This window comes from Equus przewalskii, chromosome 3, assembly GCF_037783145.1.
Source record: "Equus przewalskii isolate Varuska chromosome 3, EquPr2, whole genome shotgun sequence".
NCBI lineage: Eukaryota > Metazoa > Chordata > Mammalia > Perissodactyla > Equidae > Equus > Equus przewalskii.
Window position 1 is genome coordinate 21753501 of NC_091833.1, and position 27202 is coordinate 21780702.

The window sequence follows — 27202 nt, forward strand, 5'->3', positions numbered from 1 at the left end:
AGCCGACCGGTCAAATGAGATAATGTCGTGTGCCACTAATTCCTCTTACACTGGCAGGAATGGAGTCCTCTTAAAAATGATCCAGTGTAGGGGCTGGCCCCATGGCCGAGTGGTTAAGTTCGTGCACTCCGCTGCAGGCAGCCCAGGGTTTCATTGGTTTGAATCCTGGGCGTGGACATGGCACTGCTCACCAACCCACGCTGAGGCAGCGTCCCACATGCCACAGCTAGAAGGACCCACAATGAAGGATGCACAACTATGTACTGGGGGGGCTTTGGGGAGAAAAGGGAAAAAAATAAAATCTTTATAAAAAAAATGATCCAGTGTAGAAGTTGGGAGCAGTAAACAGACTTCTGGATTTAACTAAGTTTCTCTGTTATGATTTGAATTGATCTCAGCTCTTCACTATTTATACAAAGCTTGGGATTTCTGAATAATTATTGACTTAAAATACCAACCTAGTCATAGCAGTATATTGTTTTTCTTTCAGCAATTACCTATAAACAGAAGTAGAGTTTTTGCCTTACCCTGGAGGGCAGAATACTTACTTCCTAGTAAAATAGAATCCTGCAGGTATAAAAATGTAAAAATTAAGAATTCTGAGGGTTACAAGTAAATGACTCATCTTTACTTAATTCTTTCTCATATGATGTTATAATGAGAAATATTTCATTTGAGATCCTGGCAAAGGGACAATCCCAACATTTACTTTAATTTATGATATCTGATACCTTATTACATATCGGGGTGTTATTTATAAATATTTCAGCAATTTATGAGACTGGAGTTTTCTTGTCTCTAGGTAACAGGACTAGCTTTCAATCCCTTCAAGGATTTTGATGACAAGAACATTGTTGGAAGCGTCGGAAGTGTGTTACTAAGCTCTAATCATAAATTGCTCCAAGTCCGTGATTTAGTGGAAGATATTGAGGTATGGCTTGACTATTAGGGAATAAATAGAAGAGAATAGGAGTTCCTGGAGAAAAGGCTGGAAGGATACAATGCCTTGAAGGATATCATTTTAGATTTATTACCGTGCCTTGTTTTGTTATTCACATCTTTACTTAGGAACTTTCACAAAGAGATCTGCCTTAGCCTTAGGAGAAGGTGTTGTAGGTCTTAGACTATATACTCTTCCTTAACCCCTTGCACTGCGTTACCTACTAACATTCAAAGAGGGAGACCTAGGAAGTTTCGTTCCATTATTATTATAAAGGAGGCTGAAAGGCATCAATGGATGGGCCATCTTAAACTTGAAGATTGATTAACTGTGTCTTATTCTAGATCACACTCTGGAGAAACGTTAGCACGGAAACCCATCCCAGCAGCCTCAACACTAGCACAGAGCATTTTCTTATCACCGTGAACGTCACTTCCCTGGAGAAGTCCCTGATAGTGTGCATAGAGCCTGAACATCCCCTTTCAATGACACTCTACCTGGGGTTCCAGTATCAGCCTAACCACACTCACTTCCACCTGAGCATCACCCTTCCGAAGGACCAGGTGTGGCAAAAAGGTAAAACCCCAACCAGATGTCAGAAACTTACTGTGAAGTGCATTTTTGTCTTTCTTTTTTTTAACTTTTTGTTTTGAGGTAATTGTAGATTCACATGCTATTGTAAAAAATAAAACTGAGAGATCTCATAGGCCTTTCACCCAGTTTCTCCTAATGGTAGCATCTTGCATGACTACAGTGCTATATCACAATTGGGAAATGGCATTGAAACAATGCACTGACCTTACTCAGATTTCACCAGTTTTATAGGCACTCATTTCTGCGTGTGTGAGTGTGTATTTAATTCTATGTAATTTTATCACATGTATAGACACCTGTGAGCATGAAGTGCATTTTCAAAAAAGATAGATTATGGGATGGATAGAGGGATATATATGTGATAAAGCAAATTTAGTAAAATGTTAATTGTAGAATCTGGTTAGCGATTATATGAGTGTTCACTGTAAAATTCTCTCAACTTTCTATATGGTTGAAAATTTTCATAATGAAATGTTGAGACTCCCTGCAGAGGTAAATTTCCAGCATGATGGATCATAAATATTTCAAACTTTATATTCCATAGATGAGTATATATGCAATGTGTCATTTATATGTCAGCTTTTCTTCTAATCTTAGATATGAGTAAGGCCCAGAGATATTGCAGTAAATCTTGGTATAAGACCAGAATGACTACATTGTAGTTTAGAAAAGTTAAGAATTTCTGAGACATGTATAAGTAGTTAGGAATTTCTAAGATATGTAAATAGTACCTAGATATACTTGACCAAAAAACATATCCTCTGGATATAAGCTTTAAATGTTGTACTGAAAAATCTTAATAAAGAACTCCCTCTTTTGCATTAAAAACAAAAATGTTGGGGAAAATAATCACGATGGGCAAAGCATGTCATAGTCCCCCTTCCCCGCTTTGTGACAGTCTTCCCGTGTTGAACGAGCTTCCTCTGGCTCTTGCACCGGCCTCACCAACACAGGAAAGACTGCTTTTTAAGTGATTCTTCCCATTGGATGAGGCACCTGAGACAGCAGCTCTCCCTCCGGGCTGCCAGCTGCACAGTTCTGTCTGCATTACCAACAGGCTCCTTCCTGGTTCAGAACGCGCAGTCTGTTCTTCCTGCTGATCTTGGCAATAAGATCATGTCATTTGGAGCTGGAAGGGGTCTTAGGGGCCCTTTGGTCCAGACTCCTTGTTTGAAAGACAAGAAAACTAGAGAGATTGGGTGACATGCCATAGCTGTTAGCAGCCACCTGGGGACAGACCTGAAATTGGCCTCCGGTGTGCAGTCCTGGACTCCTTCCCTGGAACCACTCTGTTCCTATCCTTGCTTAGTCCTTGCGTTTCTTTTGTTGCCTAGATCTTCTGGGTATTAACTTTGATTTGTAATTATTTCATTTTACTAAAACTTGTAATACATTCTAATTCATTAGACCTAAATTTTTGTTTATCAAAAGAATATGAATTTTACCGGAACAAGAGTAATGCAGAGCCCTTGATCGTATCACTGATCAGTTTTAAAAAATCCTTTGTGACTCTAGGTTTATTACTTCCTTGTTTGTAAAATAAAATAACAATAATAATAATAATAATAAACTCTTCAGAAGAATGGTTCTGCTGGTATTTTTCACCCATTTGAGATACAGCTAAGCCCTGTGCTGTGTTCTCAGATGAAGAGTATACCTGGGTGCTGACCCCAGAGAGTCTGCAGTATGGGATCGGCTCCTACTACATAACAGGCGTGTTGAAGGAAAGCAAGGAGAGCGCTCAGCAGCCGCCCACCCTGTTCTCAGTGGTAACTGCCGTCACTCAGTGCTATTTCTGGGACAGCCGCAACAGCACGTGGAAGAGCGATGGATGCCAGGTAGGAAGCTGCGTCCTGCCCCTGCCTCTCATCTTCCTCGGCTGGCATTAAACACGGTGCACCTGTTATCTCAGCTGGGGCAGCCCAGAGGGAAAACTCACCAGAAGGGGAATAAATCCACCTGGGAAAAAGGAGGAGGGTTGTGTGTAGTGGTCCAGGAAAGAGTTTGTTTTTTCTATTTGTAATTCCTTTCTCAAACATTAGTCTAAGGTAAATTGGACAGTTCTAGGTAAGAAAAGCAGTATGAAAGCTGTTACACTGTACAAGTATTAAGTATGTTGTGGGTAAAGTGAAACGAACTTCCTGCTAAATAAAAGAGAATTTTTGTACTTAAAAATAAGCCAGCAGCTTCTTCTACATTCCAGGCCAGGTGCGGACAGATTGTCACTTTCATAATGATTGCCTAGTTCCAGGTGTCTGCCCACTTTAAGATGGCACTATATGTTTTCACATTGTGATTCTGTGAGATCCTGACTAATTTAAGTCCTGGTTCAGTTGCACAAAGAATGTGGTGGAAGGTTCTGGAAATCATGAGGGCGTTCTTCTTAAAAGATTTGAAAAAGTATTACCCAGATTGGGAATAGTGGGAGAGAGGATGCTCTGGAAGGCATCTGCACCATTTGCGGCCTCAAGCAGTGATTCCTGGATGATCTGGAGCAGCGCTTCGCAAGCAAATCCTCTAACTGGGAGCCTGTCAAAATGCAGATTCTGTTGCTGTAAATCGGGCAGATCTGAGAGTCTGCCTTTCCAGCAAGCCCCCAGGTGATGTCAGTGCTGCTGGTCAGGGAAGCCACACTTTGGGTAGCAAGGCTTGAGAGCTTCTCTCCTCACACAGTGACACACTGATGGCAAAAGGCATCAGGATATTTCCTGCCTCCATGAAGCTCTGATAGTGCGTGATCGCCATGAAAGGGGCAGAGCTGCAGAAACAGGATGTGAGTTCCTCCAAGGCAGAGTGTAGACTGGACAACCAGAACTTAACCGTGTGCCGTGGAAAGAAGTCCGTCATCAGGATGCTATTTTAGGCTTTTCATTTGCAAAATCAAACATGGAATTGGTACCTTCTGCTTATTCACCTAGTAACTTTTTAAAAAATATTTTTTATGAAGAAATGTTACAACATATGGAAAGTTATAGGAAATAATATAATAAAAATCATTAAACACACCACTCAGCTTTTCACAAAGTTAGTATTTTGCTCCACTTGGTTCAGATTTTTAAAAATAATAAAACAGGAGTGATCGAAGTCCACGGTGTGCCCCTCACTGATCTCATTTCTTCCCTCTCACCAAAGGGTAACCACTGTCCTGAATTTGGTCTGTGTATTCATTCTTTCAGCAAGTATTTATCGAGCATCTTCTACATGGCAGGCTGTGTCTAGGAGCTAGAGATACAGTGATGGACCAGACAGTGTCCTCACGAGCTTACATTCCAGTGAGGGAGGCTGACAGACGTAGATAAATGAGTGGTTTGCATGCTTTTGGTCTTTATGTAAATGGCACCATGCTACCCAGATCCTTCTTTAACTTCTTTTTTTCACTTGACATTTACACGTGTCGATACATCTAGTTCTAACTCATTCATTTTTACTGCTGCATAATATTACATCGGTTTACTTCTACTCATTTATTTACTTGTTCGTTTGTATGTTCTGCTGTTACTGGACCTACAGGTTGTTTCCTATTTTTTGTGGTTATAAACAATGCTGACAGAAACATTCTTCTTCACATCTCCTTGTGCACATGTGCAAAGTTCTCCTAGGATATATATTCAGAACTGAAATTGCACGATTCACAAAGTTTGTGCTTCTTCAGTCTTACCAGATATTGCCAAATTGCTGCCCACATTGGTCACGCCAGTTTTACCCCCAGCAGTGACGAAGCGATCCGGACATTCTTTTCCATCTCTAAATTGCCCTTGTTGGTGTTTTATGTTCGTCCCTTCCTTAGCAGTCTATGTAATTAGTATCAGTGTCTTGATTCTAATTCCAGGTTGGGCCACAGAGCACAATTCTGAGGACACAGTGTCTCTGTAACCACCTGACCTACTTTGGCAGTGACTTCTTCATTGTGCCCCGGACAGTGAATGTTGAAGACACAATCAAGCTGTTCCTTCGCGTGACCAACAACCCTGTTGGAGTGTCGTTGCTGGCCAGCCTGTTAGGATTCTATATGCTCATATTTGTGTGGGCTTGGAGAAAGGACCAAGCAGATATGCAGAAGGTGATGAGACTTTGATTCCAAAAGCTTTGCCGCGATGTCTTGAGTATGTTGAATAAGATGGAAAAAAAACACCTTCATCAAAAGAGGCTGGTAGCACGGTACTAGGTACTATAAAAATTCAAGTGGGACTTTTCTTAAATTTCTCTTCATATCTACTGTCTCACAGCCTAGGAACTTAACTCTTTATCTCCATTTTTTTTCTTTTAGCCAAAGCTGAACTCTCATATGACTCATTTAGGTTAGGAATAAGCCAAAAGAAAACAACTAGAGAACTTAACTATAATCAAATTCAAGTTTATCTCACTTTATACATTGGATATGAAAGTTATGTGTAAGTCAAATTATAATTTAATAACTGCAATAGATAAGAAATCTATAAGGAATTGTTTTTTAAACAAACAAAAAAATCCTTTGATGACAGCCTCTTCTTAATTTCTGTTCTATGTATTTCTTCTTCTTATATTTTGTTACACTTGGAAATTCTAGAATACACACAAAGTGTCCGTTTCTTTATTGCTGGGAGTGTAGAGTGCCCATTTTCGTAAATAAAAATATAGGACACCCAGTTAAATTTGAATTTCAAATAAATAGTGAATGCATTTTAATTATGCCCTCAAATTATTCATTGTTTATCTGAAATTCAAGTTTAACTGGTTGTCTTAAGTGTTTATCTGGTAACCCTGCCTGGAAGGAGGGAGGTGGAAAGATTGAGAGGCCCAAGACCTGATCAGTTGATTCTCTGAATATTTCATTTTAGAGGCGTAAGCCCAGGCCTTTCAGCCTCATCCCCCATTTCATCACGTAACTGAGCTCTGCTTGTTTGTTTGTCATCTCACTGCACCTCACCCTTGCTCTCCGTAGAGCTGCCCGATCTGCAGCAGCGCCTCCTCCCGTTTCTTAGCTGGAGGGATCAGGGGCTGTACTAAGTGCAGCTCTGCCACTTTTCTTGGTTCTGCCTTTCCTGCAGGTGAAGGTCACTGTCCTGGCTGATAATGACCCCAGTTATCAATTTCACTACCTTATTGAGGTCTCCACTGGCTATCGAAGAAGGGCCACTACAACCGCCAAGGTGAGGGAAATGAATGTTCTCCATTCGTTGCTTCATGTCTTCTACCACACAAGATACACTCTAATGTGGTATCTGGGTGTCCCATAGTTTGTCACAAGGGATCTCAGCGAGTGGCATTTCCTAGTCCTAGACTGTGAATCTGAAGAGCCCTCTATACTAGTCTAGATCCCAGAGGCTCATCTCAGTACACTTTGCTCTGTCTTCGTCTTTCTCCTGAAGGATAAACCCAGACTCATGTTAGAACTTCCTGTATTTTATCTTTCCTTGTCACGTTTTAGGTGGTTATCACGCTCTATGGGTCCGAGGGACAGAGTGAGCCCCATCACCTTTGTGACTCCCAGAAGGCAGTCTTCGAACGAGGGGGACTGGATGTCTTCCTCCTCAGCGCTCGGTCCTCTCTGGGGGACTTGCACAGCCTTCGGCTCTGGCATGACAATTCGGGGGTCAGCCCTTCTTGGTAAGCACCTGTATCATGCTGGCTTGTTGGATCTTTTCTGTGAGTCTTCAGCATTCTGGGGAAAGACCTGCATGTCATCACAATAAATAACAATAACACTTTGGACCAAATAGTAACAAATGACTATTAGGTTTAATTTAAAACCTGTCTACAAAGAAACTCTGGAAAGAGATATGAATTTTTGTGGATGGTAGAATGAGAGATATTTTATTTTTGCTTTTATTTTCCTTGAATGTTGTCATGATTGTGAACAGCAAATAACAACAATGAAATATTGCCCCAAAATACCATAAGTTAAAGTATCTCTAAACATGAAAAACATCTTTAAAGAGTAAATTGAATAAACAACTATATACTGAATATACTTTGGGCCAAAATTAAGAGCTTAAGGAGAGGGGAACAAATGGAATCGTGGGATGTGTCTAGGGAGTTAGAGAGAGAAATGGTCAGTATGAGTATGTGAAGCAGACGTGGGCTAGGTCCAGATGATTCTGCATCTCCCTTCAGGAGCACTCTGAGAATTAGGAGAGGTGGGTGGAGAGAGTAGATGATAAAATTAATCAAGGATGAAGATTATTGGTTTGTTGGAGTTAGGAAAAAAGAAGAGAATGAAATCAAAGATCTAAGGCCAGGTACTCAAATGAACCAGTTGCTGAATAATGCCCACCTGAGAGGATTATGCAGCCTGCCTGAAACTGTTAGCAGGACGAGTCTTTCCCTGCTAGGCTGGATGCACCAAGCGCTGGGCCACGAGAGCATCATAATTCGCCAGCTGCATCCATTCTGTTCAGGTATCTACAAGACAGTGTGTACACTATCATTCCAGTTATATTTAGAAAGGCAAATAATGTATAATAAGCACTTGAAAAGATGCTCCACATCATTAGTCATCAGGAAATGCAAACTAAAACCACAGTGAGAGGGCACTGAACACCCAGCAGAATGACTAAAAGTAAAAAGTCTGACAAAATCAATTTTGGGTGAGGATGGGGAGCAATGTGAGCTCTCAGACACTGTTGGTGGGAGTGAAAATGGTCCAGCCATGTTGGAGAACATTTGGCAGTTTCTTGTAAAATTAAACATACATTTACCATATGACCCAGAAATTCTACTCCTAGATAGTGAAAACGTATGTCCGTTCCAAGACTTATATACATATGTTCCTAACAGCTTTACTAATAGTAGCCCCAAACTTGAAACAACACAAACGTCCACTGGGTGAATGAATAAACAAATGTTAGTACATTTATTCAATGGAATACTACTCACCAACCAAAAGAACAGTCTACCTGTACACACAAAATGGGTGAATCTCAAAAAACATTATGCGGAGCAAAAGAATCCAGACACAAAGGAATACATACTGTACAACTCCACTATATGAAATTCTTTAAAAGGCAAACTAATCTATAGAGACAGAAAACAGATCAGTCATCACCTGGGGCCAGGGGTGAGCCTGAGGGGGGTTGACTAGATAGGGGCACAAGGAAGCTTTTTGGGGTGATATCTTGATGATGGTGGTGCTTACACAAGTGTATACATTTGTCGAAATGCAGTGAATTGTACATTTTAAATGGGTGCCTTTTATCATATGTAAATTATACCACAATAAAGTTGATTTTTTCAAAAGTTTGTGTACATTGTGGCTGGCCCCGTGGCCAGGAGGTTAAGTTCACACACTCCGCTTCGGTGGCCCAGGGTTTCTCCAGTTCAAATCCTGGGTGCGGACATGGCACTGCTCATCAGGCCATGCTGAGATGGCATCTCACATGTCACAACTAGAACGACCCACTACTAAAATATGCAACTATGTACTGGGGGCTTTGGGGAGAAAAAGGAGGAAAAAAAAAGAAGATTGGCAACCGTTGTTAACTCAGGTGTCAATCTTTAAAAAAAAAGTTTGCATACAGGAAAAAAATCTAGAGCCATGTATACTGAATTATTACCAACAGTTATCTCTGGTGCTAAGTACGATTATGAATTTAAAAATTTTATTCAGTATACTTTTACATATTTTCAAAATTTTTAACCACGAATTTGTACAATCACATTAGATTCTTTTTTTTTCACGTATGAAAGGATAAGAGCATAAAAGTTACACTGGAAGCATAAAAAGCCCATGACTAGTTTCTCACCAATCGGAAAATGATTATTTTCTCTTTTTTTATACTTTGCTCTGAAATGAAAGCTTTAACAGTACGAGATGCACTAGCTAAGTTTAAACCAAATGCGACTTAGTCATCTGTGATTTTGTAAACCGCCTCAATAAGAGAGTCCCCAGAAATATTTTAGCTTTAAAGGACTCTCTTCTCCTCACACAGAAAATAACTTTCAGCTAACATTAAACAAGGATTTTCACCTGAGATTTGAATAGTTCCGTGACGTTAAACATGGACTCTTGAAGAAGTAGCATCATTATGGCAAAGGAGGAGGTGAGCCAGCTGGTGGCGCGGTGAAATCAAATAGGTTGAACAGGTGTCCTAGAGGACAAGTGCGCTCACAGTTGAATAAGGGAGGAATTAGACAGATGGACGAAATCTCAGGGCCTGTGGCTCTGTGAAGTCAAGATGAAGCCACAGAGCCCAATAGGACAAGAAGTCATTAGGATAAATGTTGAAGACCACTTCCACCTCCCATGTACATGCCCTCAGACCCTGGTTATGCAAGATAGAGGCAGATGGGATACTTAAGGGGGTGGCAGGGCACTGTCACATGTGGAACGAGGAAACTTAAAGCATATATTCCCAGACGGAACTGTTCTGGGTTACAGAAGTCTGCACTGTGGTGTTTAGTACGTGAACTCCCTTGGAGGTTGGGAAGGGAGAAATGGGATCAACTCTCATGTCTTTCTTTAGTTCTTGCCTCACAAAGAAACAGCATCCTTTTACTTGGACACTCACTGACACTGCAAGATTACTTTTTTTTAATTAATTAATTTTTATTAAGATATAATTGACATATATTAGTTTCAGATGTACAGCATAATTATTTGATATTTGTATATATTGTGAAATTATCACAATAAATCTAGTTAGCATCATCACATATAGTTACAGAATTTTTTCTCTTGAGAACTTTTAAGATCTACTCTCTTAGCAACTTTCAAATATGCATTACAGTATTATTAACTATAGTCACCACGCTGTACATTATATCCCATGATTTAGTTATTTTATAACTGGAAGTTTGTACCTTTTTACTCCCTTCACCTGTTTCTCCCAGCCCCCACCCCCCGTCTCTAGCAATCACCGATCTGTTCTCTGCACCCATGAGCTTTTTTTATTATTATTTATTTTAGATACCACATATAATGAGATCATACAGTATTTGTCTTTGGCTGTCTGACTTATTTCACTTAGCGTAATGCCCTCGAGATCCATCTGTGTTGTTGAAAATGGCAAGATTTCATTCTTTTTTTGGCTGAATAATATTCCATCGTGTATATCTACCACATTTTCTTTATCCATTCATCCATCAATGGACATTTAGGTTGTTTCTATGAGATTACTTCTTATTACAGCTGCTCATTTGCGCCTACCTCCCTAACACCATTGTCTTCATTTTATATAGGTACGTAAACCAGGTAATTGTCAGTGACGTGGCAGGCAAAAGGAAATGGCATTTCCTGTGCAATTGTTGGCTGGCCATGGACCTTGGCGACTGCGAGTGTGACCGGGTCTTCATACCAGTCTCAAAGAAAGAGCTCTTTTCCTTTAGGTATTGTTGGGCAACAGTTGGGTTCTATAGGTCTCACAGGCTCTGTTCATTTTCTTCATTCTTTTTTCTTTCTCTCCCTCAGACTGGATAATTTCAGTTGACTCATCTTCAGGTTTGCTGACTCTTTTTTCTGGCTGCTCAGATCTGCTGTTGATCCTCTCTAGTGAATTTTTCATTTCACTTACTGTATTTTGCAACTACAGACTTTTTAAAAATAATTTCTGTATCTATATTGATATTTCCTATTTGGCAAGACATCATTCTCATTTACTTTCCTCTAGTTCTTTAGACATGGTTTCCTCTAGTTCTTTGAACATCTAGTAAATCCAGTGTCTTGGCTTCCTCAGGGACAATTTATTGACTGGTTTTGTGTGTGTCAGTTGTTGCAGGGGTGGGCATACTTTTTTCCCCATGTCTTGTGATCTTGTGTTGAAAACTGGACATTTTAAATAACAGAATGTGGCAACTCTGGAAATCAGATTCCCTTCCCCAACCCCAGGATTTGTTGTTCTTAGTGTTTGTTGTTGCTGTTTGTTTAATGACTTTTCTGAATTAATTCGGTCAAGTCTGTATTCTGTGTCATGTGTAACAACTGAAGTTTCTGCTCAGTTAGTTCAGTGACCAGCTAGTGACTGGACAGAGATTTCCCTAAATGTCCGGACCCAGTCGGTCTCCCAGTCTTTGCTGAGGGGTTCTGTGTGCACGTTGTGGCATGCCTTCAACACTCAGCAAGGCAACTGACAGCTCTGCCTTAGCCTTTATTTCCTGTTTGCTGAGAGCTTCAAGGTCATCCAGGAGCGAGCGCTTAGGGCCTCCTCAGACATTTCCCGAGTGTGCACACAACCCTGGGCATGCATGTGGCTACTAGATTCCCAGAAATATGTCAGAGTTTTTCAAAACTCCTATGGACTTCTCATTTTCCAGCTTTTTGGTTCTCCTATTGTTGGTGCACCATGTCAGGTAGCTGTGAAGTTAAGCAATTGCCTGTGAATATTTTTGACAGTGCCCTCAGGGAAAAAGCGTTTTGCAGTGGGTGAGCACACCGGTCAAATAGGAACAGCCTCCCAGGTGGTGTTTTCCAGGGAACTACTAGACAGGTCAGATGATCACAGTTCTCTGGGAATGAGGCTTTGAAGGAGCTCCAGCCTTGTTCTGCTCCCTCTAGTGGCTGCCAGGCGGCTGGTTTTCACTGTGATTGAAGGCTGTTGGTGTTCAAGGTTTCCGTGGAGCCAGAGAAAGGGAGTGGGGACTAGGGCAAGTTAAAATGCCGCAAAGCTCACTGTTCTTACCGCTATTCAGTCATTTTTCTTGAACAGACACTCCCAGGTTGCTAAAAACCTTTGGATATTTACTTGAATTCTGAAAAATTTTTGATTCTGACTTTTTAAAAGTACTTTTATCATTGCTTTTATGGAAGAGAGAATTTTAGAGGTCCTTACACCATCCTTTTTGCTGACGCAAATGGATTTAGACAATTTACTACTTATAGCAATAGTAGCAGCCAGAGTAATACTTTGTGTCAGTTCCCGGAATCCCATTTCCCCCAGGGTGACGTGATTCTTGCACACATAGTGGAGATGTGTTACAAAAAAGAACCTAGATGAAGAGCTTCTGATCTGATGTAGGGGCTGCTGGAAAACCTGTTTACCCTCCCCTGTGGATTGAGACCTTATCTTTATTACCCTGGAATGTAAGCAGATCTCTCAAAGGGGTAGGAACAAGGCATTTCTATCTTTATTACCCTAGAAGGTCTCTGCAGAGTGGGATGTCTCTATCTTTACAACCTGAAAATGTAAATAAATTTGCTCCAAAGACAGTCACTGTCACTGTCTCTGTCTCTGCGCTCTGTCTTTCCAGGGCTGTCTGCTTATACAAAGAAACCTGAAAAGATAGTCCAGGAGTGAATTTTTTATTAATGCCTAGATGCGAAGTATTCATGGAGAATTGCTTTCCAACACTGCCTTTGTTGTTGTGTCAGTCTTCTGTCAATCTAGCTATTATTCTTTTAAGGTATACTGCCTTTTCTCTTTTTAATATTCTCTCTTTATCCTCGATGTTCTGAATTTTACCATAATTATTCACTGTCGATTTGCTTTTTTATCCTTTTTGATACTCAGAGTATATTTTTTAAAAAGTTTTTTATTGTGGTAGAATACACCTAAAATAAAATGTACTTTTTTTGTTGTTGCAGGGGAAGATTTGCCCTATGCTAACATGTATGCCAACATCTTCCTCCATTTTCTTCCCCTCACAAAGCCCCAGTACATAGTTATGGATAGCTGTAAGTCCTTCTAGTTCTTCTCTGTGAGCTGCCACCACAGCATGGCTACTGACAGACAAGTAGGGTAGTTCCACGCCCAGGAACCGAACCTGGGCCGCTGAAGTGGAGTGCCCTAAACTTTAACCACTAGGCCATCAGGGCTGGCCCCTAAAATGTACTTTTAATATGCAGAATCATGTCTCAATTCTGAAAATTTCTCAGATGTCACTTCTGAAAATATTGTTCCTCTGATATTCCCTTACTGCATGTTGGAGCTTCTCAAACTATCCTCCATGTTTTTAAACTGCTCTTGCATATTTATTTTCTTTTTGCTTGTGGTGTGTTTTTCTGTGGTGTATGCTTAGGTGAATTCTTTAGTGCTACATTTCAGTTCACTAATTTTCTCTTCAACCATGTCCTAAGTTTGTTGTTTTGATGACTATATTTTTCAGTTTCAAGAGTTCTAATTTATTTCTGTGTTTTTCATAATTTTTATTCTCTTAAGTGAATATCATTCCTTTACTTGTATCTTTGAGCAACCCAAAATACACATTTTAAAGTCTTTGTCAGACTATCCCATAAAATTAATTTCTTCTGGACTGAATTATTGATTGTGTTGGCTGCCCTTAGATTTCTTCATGTGTTTAGGGATTTTGGGTTGCATGTTCATTTTGAGTGTGTTTACTGTTAAATCTCTCTCTCTTTCCCTCTCCACACTCAAAACTCCACCCTGACTAGTAGTTTTGCTGCTGTTTCCATCCAACCCTTCACATCTCTAGTCTAGAACTAGGACTTGTTGTATGATAGCATTTTGGACCTCCTATTCCTTAATGAAATTAATGAAACTTGAGCCGTTGCAGATCTTGTCATGAGCCAGTGGATCTCTTGGCTCAACTCCTGGTCATAGGCTGTCCTTTTTCACCCAACTCCCTATCTATAAATTTGTAGCCCTGTGGCAGTTTTTTGTTCTGTAGTATCCTTTCATGAGCTCCAGCCTCAACCCTGGCTTCAAGCAGTGAAGTTGGCTTTATTCTCTCTTTTCCCAGCCTATGAAACACTTGTAGCCACAGTTACCTTACAAGAGGCAAACTCCCACTTACGTATTGCCTCTTCCAGACCTGGAGCCCAGCAATCCTATGGCTTCTTTCCCACTCACCACCTAGTTTTCTCATTCCATTCCTCTTCCTCAGAGATGTTTATTTTGTTTTTAAGCCTAGCCAATATTTTTGGTTCTTTCTTTTTATATCTTATTTATAGTACCTTCTGGAGGAGAGAAGATGCTCAAAGTATAAATTTACCAAACTATCTTGATTGGAAGCCTAATGTAGACTTTTGAAGAGTAAAAGATTTATCAAAAGTCTTATAAAGCTAAAGCAACAGTTTATAATTTTAAGTTCTCATACAGTATAAATTACCCTTATCCACAAAAATCTTTTATCCTAAAAGAACAAAAAGAATCATATTATCATGTCATTTGAAAGCTTCTTCAGAGAGGTGTTGAGTAGTGGCTGAGTTGTTGCTATGGAGCTTGTTGCCAGGCAAACCACGTCTTAGTCCAAGGCACTTTCGGAATGGAGTCTCATGTCTCTCCTGTCCTAATTTATCTTTTTAGACACTTGTTCTCCTCCATGATTGTAGAAAAGTTCACCCAGGATTATCTATGGCTCTCAGTTGCAACTCGACATCCCTGGAACCAGTTTACACGAGTCCAGAGGCTCACTTGCTGCATGACCCTGCTTCTTTGCAACATGGTCATCAACGTTATGTTCTGGAAGATAAATGGCACCACTGCCAAGAGAGATGAGCAAGGTATGGATGAGCCCCGACGTGTGGTGTTTGTGTTATGTAATCCTTTTATTATACTCCACTCCTTACTTTCAGGGTTAGAAACAGAATTATGGTGCACCTTTGTTTTTCCTTTGCTGCCCTAACATAAGAACACTAACAAATTTTCTCGCTGTTCTCATTCATCAATAAATGAAGCAGCCTTAGGAACACATCAGGATCTTTACTGCCATGATAATCTTCTATCCTTAGATAATCATAGTTCAATTGCTAAACCAATACTTAGACCTGGGAGGAGAATGGCTTTGAGATTATTTTAATTGTTGAGGATGCAGGTTGATGTAAGGCTTTTCTTTCAGTGGGTCCATTTGCTGTGACCTGGTCCGAACTGCTCATCAGCCTCCAAACTGCTGTCATCCTCTTCCCAATCAATCTTGTCATTGGGCAGCTCTTCCCGTTGATTCAACCGCAGGAACCTCTGCCTCCCTTTCCTCCCATCCAGGCCTCCTGCCTCTCAGATGCTTCTTTGGAGCCTCTTTCGCTTGCAAAGGTAGTTGAGGTGAGCTTGGTATCAAATTTTACAGGTAAGTGGCATGCTCCCCTCCCCCATCTAGTGGGAAAGACCAATGGAAGGGATCTCCTGGAAGGCTCTTGGGGTCCTGTTAACCTTGATAGCTTTTCCCTAATTCTTGTCCCCTGAGTTGCGATCCATCACACCTCTAGTTTTTTCTCCTGATTTTGAAGTATTCTGAGGGCTGAATGTGAGTACAGAACGTACTTCTCTGGAGTAGTTTTAGTTTTGGCTGTTTGATCAAACTCTCCCTTCTTCTTTCATTCTATATTCTCTCACAAAACTAGTTTTGAAGCTACTGTGAGGTGACTCCTTTCTGAAAAAGTAGAGAGAAAACGGAAAATTAAGGTTCTTTACACTAAGCACATGCCCCTCTGAGTAAAGGAACAGCCGTGCTACCATCTATAATTGCTGCCAGTCCTGGGCTAATGTGAAACACACTGGCTTTTCTCATCTTGCTTCTACATTCAGGAATTAAAGGAAACTGTGGGATTCCTGCTCAGGAGAAACACCTACCTACTCTCAGAGTGTGAACCATCTTTGTGGTGTTCTTACAACATTAACAAGCTGGTGAAACTTTTATCCAGCCTCATTTATTCTCACTTAGAGGCTCAAGGCTGTCATCAGCAGGCAGGATCCTACTGGGCAAATGGTAAGGTTCAGTAGGTTTTAGTGACTAGTCTTTTCTCTGCCTCCCACTCCCTTGCATGTCTCTTACTTTCTTGCTCATTCTTACCTCTCAGCATAACCAACAGACATGATACAACCTTCTGCTTGTTTTAATTTCCTTAAGCTCCCAGTGTAGAGCTGATAGCTTTGATCGCTCTCATGGCTTTCCAGACAATGTATCTGGTGACACAAAGTAAAGGATTAAGGAAAAACCCACAAAAATGTTCTCTGTATCAGACCCCCATATTCCGTCTGCTTGGTTGGAGGCAGTTGAAACTCGTCAGTTTTCTTCTTCTATGGAATGCTGAGATTAAGCAATTTATGGATTCTCGAATATAGTTTGGGCCTCCTGGGCTCTTACCTAGTATAAGTCACATGTACTGCAATTCTGGTGAAAAAGATCAATTAGGTTTTAAAAGTCTCAAGGGCAAAGCTTAGAATTTTACAAATTGTTACAAAGTCACCAGCATGCTCAGAGAAGACAATAATATTGTAGATGTTGAGTCCAGTTTCCATTGACTGGGAAATTTAACCTCATCATCAATTAATGAATTGCTAGTCTCTACCAGTAATTACTATTTATTGAAATCTTTCACTTGTTAAAGTCTCACCCTGGAATATATTTTCAGCGGTCCCTGAAAATGACCGTCATTTCCGCTATTACTTGCTCCGAGTTCTTCAGAGGCTGCAATGTCACTTAAGCACACTGGGTCCCACCCAGCTTGACCAGCCTTGTGACCTCCTGGATGTAGCCAGCCAGCTGCAGAAACTCCAGGAACTCTTGGAAACACATCTCCTTCCCGCAGAGCAAGGGTCATCCAGGTAAGGCACTGCACCGGGCCTCCATTATCACCTGTAAGCTTCCTGAACCTCCCTTCAACTGTTGGCTATGGGATTATTCCTTCAATTTCTCTTCTTAAGGGAGACAACCAGTTTCCCCATCCTGAGCCCAGCGGAAGGGAAGAAGTCCATCTCCACTGGCCTGCCCCGATGGTTGACTTCTATCTGCTGGCTCTTTCTGGGTGTCACGAGCCTGGCCGCAGCCTTTTTTACTGCACTTTATAGCCTGGAACTGAACAAAGACCAAGCCACCAGCTGGGTTATTTCGATGATATTATCAGTGCTTCAGAACATCTTCATCAGCCAGCCAGTAAAGGTACGTGAGAAACGGCCACATGGGCACGGGAGGAACCATTATAGTTTCAGGAAGTTTGGGAAACTGAGCTCCGTGGGTGTCAATCCAAGGTGGCCAATGGCTCTGACAATTTGACAAAAATAAAACCAAAAAAAAAAAACAGAAATAGCAGCGTGAAATTTGTTAGGAATATGTGTGGAGTAGTCACAGAAAAAACTAACAAGAACTGATGGACTAGTAGAAGTATTAGCAGAAAAGGATGGGGCAGTTAAGAGGGACAAGTGAAAAAACCAATGGTAGCAAACTACTGTGGAAAAAAAGCAACATAACACTTTTTAAAAACTTAATTAAGGAAAATGTCACACAAAAGTGTAGAAAATAATGAATCCTAAAGTTCTGTTACCCAGTTCAACAATTACCAATTCATGGCCAATCATGTTTCATCTATTTGGGGAAAAAAAATCATATCATTTGTCCATAAATATTTCAGTCTGTGTGTATATATATATATATATATATATTTTTTTTTTTTTTTTTGAGGAAGATTAGCCCTGAGCTAACATCCACTGCCAATCCTCCTCTTTTTGCTGAGGAAGATTGGCCTTGAGCTAACATCCATGCCCATCTTCCTCTACTTTATATTTGGGACGCCTGCCACAGCGTGGCTTGACAAGCAATGCGTACGTCCACGCCCGGGATCCAAACCTGCAAACTCCGGCCTGCCAAAGTGGAGCACATGAACTTAACCACTGCGCCAATGGGCCAGCCCCTCAGTCTGTATATTTTTAAAAGATTAAGACTGTTAAAACATAAGTATAAAACCATTATCACATCTAAATTAATCATCTCTTAATATGAATGTACTTAACACTACTGAACTATACACTTTAAAAAGGTTAAAATAGTAAGTTTTTCATGTATATTTTACAATTTTTAAAAAATCCAATTGGTATTAGATTTTCCCAGTTATCTCATGTTTATTTTATAGTTTTGTTCAAATCAAGATCTAAATAAGGTCCATGTGTTACAATTAGCTGCTATGTCTCTTATGTATTTTTAATAGTTAATCTATATGCTCCCCCTTCTTTTCCCTCTTTCTCTCTCTATTCTTGCTATTTTCCTCACAATATATTTGTTGAAGAAACCAAGTTGTTTGTCCTGTAGAGTTTCCAACATTCTGGATTTTGGTGATAGGATTGTCCCTGCTTTAAAACCCCAGAAGGTGGGCCTCGGCTCCCACAAGCAGATATGAGGAGCTCTTGGAATTCTTGATGCCCAGGCCTCACTCCAGACCAGTGAGATCGTCGTCTCCGGAGGTGGGCGCCAAGGTCCAACAGGTTTTAAAGCTCCACGGGTGTTCCGCCCTGTTTGAGACCCACTGGTCCTCGAAGAGGGACCAAGTACAAGGAGTTGGGTAGAGCTTAATTAAAAAGAACTGCTGGAGGAGACAGACCAAAGACTAACAAGAGCTCTGGAGGAGAGTCATTATAGCAGACACACAGACAAAGGCTTTCAGGAGATGGAAAATGCGATTTATGAAAATCAGAAATTGAGTTGAAGGAGAGGTCATTATTGAGACCCAAATTCATGACCAGGAAGATCAAGTAAACCAAAATAATGCAAAACATAAAACATAAATAAAAATATTGAAGACATAATGAAATAGAGACCTAGGCAGTAGATCCAGGGTAACTAACATGCAGTTAATAGGAGTGGTAGTAATTAATCAATCAAAACCTCCACCATTGCAGAGAAATATTAAATTTATCTACTAAAAGGCCTCAGCTAGTTCCAGGCACGAATTTAAAAGGACACACACTGAGACGGAGGATGGCAGTTCTGGGCTGGGGCCCAGGATTCTGCATCCTGACAAGTTCTCAGGCGATGCTGATGCTGCTGCTCCGTGGATCCCCCTTGGAGTAGATTATTATATGAATAATAAATCTAGTTTCTTTGAGAAGTCAATAGCTTTTTAAAAAAAGTTAATGGAGGTGGACTGTTGTAGGCCTTTTGAATAAATGAGACATTTTTAATATGGATAGAATATTATACTAGGAAATTATTGATAATTTCCTTAAGTGTGATAATGATATGAAAATGTTTGGACTTTTTGGTGATATGTACTTGAACAGGCAGCCCTTGCTTTGCCGTGTCTCAGTGCGCATGAATTTCAGTTACCATGGTTTAGTTAAATATTACCGGTTTCCCAGCAACACAGTTCAGATCCCACTTACCATGGAATATTAACTGTGAGTGACTGCATAAAGTACAAACTACGGCTCGCTCTTCAGCCCACAGATCGCCTCATAAATAACAGGTGGTCAGTCACCAGTCATGTCACTTCTTTTAAAGTCTGTGGGTGATTTGTCACCTGTTACCCAGTTCATGACAGACAGCAAAGTGTGTAGTTGTGTTATTTCCTCGTCTCCCAGTCACAAACTCTGTGATATTTTACCAAAAAATGGATAATTGAGAGAGGGAATTGGCCAACAAAGATGAAAATGCAACAAAGAAACAGAAAGTGATGACCCTGGAAGTGAAATTTAAATAGAATGTAGAGTTACAGAAGAAGCCACTGGCTGTGGGGACGTTGACGCTGCCTGAGGTCAAGAGTCTCTAGATATGTAGCCCCGTGAACTTAGTCAAATTTATCAGCATAGATGGAGAAACTGGTTGTGACGAAAAGGATGATACGTCTCAGAGGAAGTGGCGCTGGCAAAAAACTTACTTTAAAGGAACTCGGATATTTCACAGCATTGAAAGCTGTGATAAAGGATAAAATGCTGGAAGCCAATCCACACTTAGAAAAGAGTATGACAGTTCACCAAAGGCGTAGAGAAGATGCTCTCTCTGTGTCGCGAGCTGTACAGGAAGAGGGAGGTGAGCCCTGTGCACACTGTTCTTGATAAGTTTTTTACAAAGAAATAAAACACTTCAATTCTCAGTGTTTCTAACATTTTAAGTTATAGTGGACTAAATACATCTTAGTTTTACTACTTTTTAAAATTTGCTTATACCTGCATAACTGACAATAAGAGATTTTAATGGTTTGACAAGAATCTTTAAATGTCACAGAACAATCGTAATTTTTCCCACTGGTTATTAAGGTCACTTTGCACAGTTTCAGCCTGTAAGGTCGTTTTTATGATCCCACTCTACCATGCAAAGTGAGGACTACTTTTATTTAGGTGTGAAATGTCATGATGTCTATTATTTTCAAGTGGTTCAGAAAAAAAGCAAAGCAAATATGTGCATTATTAACTTTTGTATCTTCCAATTTTTATGTATGTTTAAAAATTTTAATAATAAAATGTCAGACAAAAATAACTCAAAATGGTTAATATATCAAAATGTAAAGGTTTTGGAAGAAAACGTAGGAGAAAATCTTTGTAACCTTAGGTTAGGCAAGGAGTTCTCGTATACAACATCACAAGCACAATCCATAAAAGAAAAAATTGATAAATTGGACTTCATCAAAATTAAACACTTTTGCTCTGTGAAGGATACTCAAGGGACTGAAAAGGCAATCCACACACTGGAAAAAAAATTTGCAAATCACATATCTGACAAAGGACTTGTATTCAGAATATGCAAAGAACCTCGAAACTCAATAGTAAGAAAACGATCCAATTTTGTAAATGGGCAAAAGGTTTGAGAAGACATTTCACCAAAGAAGAGATACAGATGGCAAACAAGCACATGAAAAATGCTCATCATTACTCATTAGGGAAATGCAAATTAAAACCACAATGAAATACCACTATGCATCTACTAGCATGACTTACAAAATATTAATAATCCCAAGTGCTGGTGAGGATACAGAGCACCTGGGAGCTCTCATGCAGTGGTGGGAGAGATGTAAAAATGCTATACCCACTTTAAAGAACCGTTTGCCAGTTTCTTACAGAGTTAAACGTACAGTTACCATATAATTTAGTAATCCCACTCCTAGTATTTACCAAAAGAAATAGAAACCTCTGTCACACAAAATTGTTGTGTGCCTATTTATAGCAGCTTTATTCTTTTTTTTTTTTTTTAAGATTTTATTTTTTCCTTTTTCTCCCCAAAGCCCCCCGGTACATAGTTGTGTATTCTTCGTTGTGGGTTCTTCTAGTTGTGGCATGTGGGACGCTGCCTCAGCGTGGTCTGATGAGCAGTGCCATGTCCGCGCCCAGGATTCGAACCAACGAAACACTGGGCCGCCTGCAGCAGAGCGTGCGAACTTAACCACTCGGCCACGGGGCCAGCCCCATAGCAGCTTTATTCTTAATTGCCAAAAGCAGGAAACAACCCAAATGCCCATCAACTGGTGAAGGGATAAACTGTGGTATGTCGGTATAGTGGAAGACTGTGCAGCAATGAAAAAGAACAAACCACTGATACATGTAACTATATGGATGAATCTCAAATATATTATCGTAAGTGAAAGAAGGAAATCTCAAAAGGAATACTATATGATTCCATTTATATAACATTCTGGAAAAGGCAGAAACTATACTGATGAAGAACACATCAGTGTTTGCCAGAGATTGAGATAGGAGAAAGGGTTGACCAAAAAGGGGCAGCCTGAGGGAATTAATTTTTTTTGTGCTTTTTGGTGAGGAAGATTGGCCCTGAGCTAACATCTGTTGCTCATCTTCTGCTTTTTTTTTCTCCCCAAAGCCCCAGCACGTGGTTGGATATCCTAGTTGTAGGTCATTCTGGTTCTTCTGTGTGGGATGCTGCCACAGCATGGCCTGATGAGTGGTGTGCAGGTCCGCGCCCAGGATCCGAACCAGTGAACCCCAGGCCGCCAAAGCAGAGCATGCCAACTTAACCACTTGGCCGTGGAGCCAGCACCTGAGAGAATTTTTTGGACGATCAAACTGTTGTATATCCATCACCATAATCAAAATACCTAACTCTGTGCATTTGTCAAACTCATAGAATTATACACCAAAAAGAGTGATTTTTACTGTGTGTAATTAAAATGTAAATATTTTTTAAAAGCAAAAAAACCTTTGTGATCATAATAGCTAAAAAATTTGCAAAAAGTTTATCTCCACTGGTCAAATAAATTAGAACAATAAGATTCCACTTTTGCTTTTAAAAGTGGCAAAGAGGACCGGCCCCATGGCCTAGTGGTTAAGTTTGGTGTGCTCCGCTTTGGCAGCCCTGGTTCGGTTCCTGAACGCAGACCTACACCACTCATTGGTGTCCATGCTGTGGCAGCGACCCACAAAATAGAGGAAGATTGGCACAGATATTAGCTCAGGACAAATCTTCCTCAGGAAAAAAAAAATGGCAAAGAAAAACATGATAATACACAGTGATGCCAGGGAAAATGAACACTCAGTGCTGGGTGAGAAAAATCTGGTAATAAATGGTAAAAGCCTTCAAATTCTGCATCCCTTTGCTAAATAACTTTCAGTTCTCAGAATCTAACCTGAGAAAATTCAAGGTGGCTTATAATAATAATAATAAATTGGCAGCAACTTAAATGTCCAGAATTAGGACATTGCTTAATGTACTATGAGACGGCCATATCCATGTAAGGGAATACGGAGTACCATTAAAAACGTTGTAGAAAACATAATGATATGGTAAACTAGCCCTGTATATGAAGTACGATAAAAATCATTAAAGGATATATTCCAAATTTCAAGGGATTTTTTTAATCTCTAATTTTTCCCCTTTTTTAACTTTTATAATCATATATTCAGTTCAAAAAAGTTGGGGGGAAAGTATAAAAAAGGAACAGAAGAGATAGAAACCAACATATTAGCTTAGCTATTGGGATCGCTTCAGTGGAGAATTCAGTTGGACCCATGGTCAGATGTACTTTCTACTACTTTTCCCCAAGTCTAGTCCTTGGGACAATCCTCTAGAGGGCGACTTTAGGTCTGTTGAGCAGACACACCCAGAATTGCCACCTCACAATAGGCATGTGGGGCAACAGGCTGGAAATACCGCCCTTGTCCTTTATTCTCCTGAGGCCTGGAGCGCTTTCCTCTCCTGCATGGAAACTGAAGGAGTTGGGGAGACTTGTTTCCCTCAACAGATATTTAAGGTCTTACTCAATTCTAAGATTCCATGTCTTCTTTCAGCAAAACTGAGATTTAATCCTTGGGACTTTTAAAGTGTAGCTTCTCCAGTCTAGTTCATCAAAGGTCTTCCAAAGACAGGTGTTATTGAAGAATTTATACAAATCATCACAAATCATTTAATAGTTTAAGCTTTCCTAGCCAGCAGATTAAAGACCACAGGCAAAAATACAAATATTAACATTATATTAACTAAGTCCCCATGATTATGCAAAAATAATTATGAAATTACTTCTCAGTGTTCCATATAACATAGGGCCAAATAATTGAAATTTATTAATCATATCCACCTTCACCTTTACGTGACGATGTCACCTTCTTGAATCCTGCAATATCTGCTCATTGGTTTCTCCTATGATCTTCCCATCCAGGTGGTCTTCCTCACATTGTTATCCTCACTGATGCTGAACAGGATGCCGTGGCTTCACAAAGAGAAGGAACAACAGACAAAGAGGATCTTGGCACTTTGGGGTAATTTGGGTTGTTCTAACTACTAATATCTAATTTTGCAAAGAGCAGATTATATCAGAACACTGGGAGTCCAGCCACCTCACTGACTCACATTTATCCACGAAGGGATCTTGTCTCTAATCAGCTGCTTGCTCCTCCTCCTCTGCCCCCGGGGAACCAATCTGTCCCCAGAACTCATTATGCCTTCCTCCCTGGATTATCGCATCCTCTCAATGCTTCAACTCTCCCCTGTATTCTAGATCTCTTTCTCAGTCTCCTTCCTGCTTCTGAGCCCCAGATGCTATTTCCAACTCCTCCCCAGCTGTATCTGATACCTGCAGGTGTCTCAAATTAACCATGCTCCAAACAGAATTATTTGCCTGCCCTGCAAATCCACTTTTTCTCTCCAATTAAGAGCATCAGTGTCCTTTAAAAATGTCAGAGTAATGCTAAATTCCTCTCTCATTCCCCACATTCAGTCCCCAAGCCTGAGGGATTTTATCCTCTAGTAACTGACTAGACCTACTTTTATCACATGGGTGGACCTCACTAACACAATGGCGGGCAAAAAAGCAAGTTGCAAAAAAATTAAAACGATACTTCAATCATGCAAAACAATGCATGTCTTGCTTAGAGGATATTTCTCTCTCTATTTTTTTTTTAATGAAGAAATGCATGGGAATGATAAACTCAAATTCAGAAGAGGATTAGCTCTCCGTAGAAAAGAAGGGATACCATCAGAGAGGTACACGACAGACTTTATGTTGGCCATCGCTTATTTCTTAAACTGAGCGGTGGACACATTACTAAGGGAGAGGTACCCCATTCCTTAATAAGATTAAAAACAATTAATAATCTCACTTCAGACTGCCTTCCTAGCCCCCATTTCACTTTTCCATGCTCTTGAATTGCTGTTCCCTCTGCCTAAAATGACTTGTTTTTATTATCCTTGTCCTTGTTTATCTGGAGAATTATATCTGACACATCCTTCAAAACAAATGTCAAATATCACTCCCTCTATGACACCTTCTCGACTTCCTCACGGAGATTTATTTTCTTCCTCTTCAGTGATCCACGCTGGCAAGTTTTATGTCATATGTCATTCCCTCTCTCTCCATCTTGATTTAAATATCTCTAGATACATCTCAGTGTGGTCTACAGACCAACAGCATTGGCATCTCCTGGAATTGTCAGAAATGTAGAATCTGCATTTTAATGAAATTCCCAAGTGATTCCTATGCACCTTAAAATTTGAGAAACGCTGGTCTAAAACAGTACTCCCAAACCGTAGTCCAGTTTGTTTCTAATCCAAGATAAATACAGAAATTGAGAGTAATTTAGAAACTTTTATCACAATTGAGCAGACTAATTTTAGGCATATTGAATCTAATTTTCAATATGGGGCTTGTATTTTGTATGCCTCTGGTCTATTTCATTTTTCTAGTAATTAATTTTTATTGTATTTTATAAAAGTATCATTCCCCAGTGGATTGGGATTAAAAAAAAAAAGTCCTTCCTGAGAGTTTGAGAAGCGCTGTTTAGATAGCTTTATTCCTTGTTTCTTCAACATCTAACTGGAGGTGCTCATGGTAGAGTGTCAACAATTGTTGATGAATAACTGCTTAATAATATATAACGCGTTTTTGGTCTACATTTGAATTTTTGGCAGCAAAATGTTCTTCATCGTTACCTGGCTCAAGAGATAAGAACAACCCCATCTATGTAGCCCCAGCTATGAACAGTCCAGTTAAGCGCCTGGAAAGACCCTTGAAAGACAAGCAACTCCTCAAGCTGACAGGAGATATTGTGGGTATGGAGAGGAAATGGTGGCATGTTGATACCGCAGCTCGTTTCCCAGCGAGGAAAGGGGGAGTGAGAATAAGATGGAAAATACAGAAGGGTGGAAAAGTATATTAAAATATTCCCCTTGAAAACTTCTGGATTCCAGTAAACTTGGAGTCTTGAAATCTAATTGTGTGCTTGAATAAGTTGCTTTCCCAACCTACAAAATGTAATAATAAAACGTGATCTGCATACTTCACAGGGTGGAGGAAAAAATGAACGTTTTGAAAAATAGCGATCCTATTAGTGCAAGGTGCCTGGTTCAGCATAGCTAGTATCTGGATTGTTGGATTCCCTGGACCAAAGAAGACACATTCTGTTTTTATGGTGCCTTCCCTTCTTGTGAACACAGGTGGTCTATAGGCAGCTGGGGAGGGACGGGGTGGAAGGGGGGTGGTTTGGGGAGATATTTAGTTTTGAGAACTAAAGTAAAACGTTTTTTTGTTGGGGATTTTATGTATTTTAAGTAAAATTTCTGATTAGTGGCAGAATAATTCTGAGAAGGAATATGCGGATATAAATAGATAGATATAGATATCACTAAGAGCCAAATGCTTTGGTTTATCTGGTTACGATTATTAGGTTGAACCACATGAGCTGGCCAATTTTTGACTGTTTTTGACCTGTAAAAGTCTATAGGCTTAGGACAAATGAAGAAAAAGGTGTAGAAGGTTTCTAAGCTAACCGCTCAACTATGATTCTTTTCTCTCTGCTCTAGTACAAATCCTCTTCCTCATCCTGTTGACGACTGTGGCCTACTCTGCACAGAACCCCAGCAGATTTTACCTCCATCAAGCTATCCAGAAGAGCTTTTCTCACGGTTTCTCAGAGATCAAACTTCCTGAGCATTTCTACCCCTGGGCCAATCGCACCCTCCTCCCCAACCTGTACGGGGACTACAGTGGTGAGAACACAGTCCCGGGGCCCAGCCATGCAAATGTGGGGTGCAGTTAGTTTTCCAAGACCCCAGCACGACACATTAGCACACTGAGAAATGTTAGCTGGTTTTTCAATATGGCTGCACCTCGGTGGGCACCCCAAAGGTCCACTCCGTGGGCCTCATCTAAGCAGGTTCAGGTTTGTCTGCTCACCCAAGGGTGATCAGGCCCATGGGAGCTGATACCCACTGGTGAGTCTCACAAGAGTCTGATAAACATGAATGAGAACGTATTCACTTAAGCCATGAAAAGTAACCAGAGTGATCCCGGGGACTGGTTGCCGCCTTGTGAAGGAGGGAACCACATGTCGCTGCGAAGGTTGTTTAATGAGGACAGGACCAGGAAAACAGTGAAACCAGAAAGATCTACGTACCAGATGACATTTTGATATATTGCCTGATGTGCAATCTTTCCCAAGCCTGTGATGTGTCTGTCTGATTCTTCTTGTGTGGTTGTCCAGTTCAGTTCCACAAACATGTATTGAACACCTAATATGCTGGGAACTCCTAGGAGCTAATGAGAAAAAGATGGATATAATATGGTTTGTACCCTCACAGAACCTCACTGTCAGGAGTTAGTATGCTTTGCCCTAGACAGTGTTGGAGAAATGCTAAAAAACTTCTTTCCTAAGG

The 27202-nt window shown here is 40.4% G+C and overlaps 1 protein-coding gene across 6 annotated transcripts in view; it reads left to right on the plus strand.

Moving 5' to 3' along the window:
- Positions 1-27202, plus strand: part of PKD1L3 (polycystin 1 like 3, transient receptor potential channel interacting) — a 73281-nt gene that overhangs the window by 21104 nt on the left and 24975 nt on the right. For 5 of the 6 annotated variants that reach the window (XR_011538512.1, XM_070613821.1, XM_070613819.1 and 2 more), the window contains 15 exons: positions 803-931; positions 1285-1516; positions 3179-3372; positions 5364-5594; positions 6562-6663; positions 6942-7120; positions 10691-10837; positions 14710-14906; positions 15242-15441; positions 15925-16105; positions 16752-16944; positions 17044-17278; positions 23712-23811; positions 25460-25600; positions 26351-26536. Coding sequence is in view for 5 of the 6 variants with exons in the window: in XM_070613821.1 (XP_070469922.1) it covers positions 803-931; positions 1285-1516; positions 3179-3372; positions 5364-5594; positions 6562-6663; positions 6942-7120; positions 10691-10837; positions 14710-14906; positions 15242-15441; positions 15925-16105; positions 16752-16944; positions 17044-17278; positions 23712-23811; positions 25460-25600; positions 26351-26536 (2647 nt within the window). In the remaining variant the exon portion in view is untranslated. The remainder of the gene's footprint in view (positions 1-802; positions 932-1284; positions 1517-3178; positions 3373-5363; positions 5595-6561; positions 6664-6941; positions 7121-10690; positions 10838-14709; positions 14907-15241; positions 15442-15924; positions 16106-16751; positions 16945-17043; positions 17279-23711; positions 23812-25459; positions 25601-26350; positions 26537-27202) is intronic. The other variant, XM_070613822.1, reaches the window with a different exon arrangement.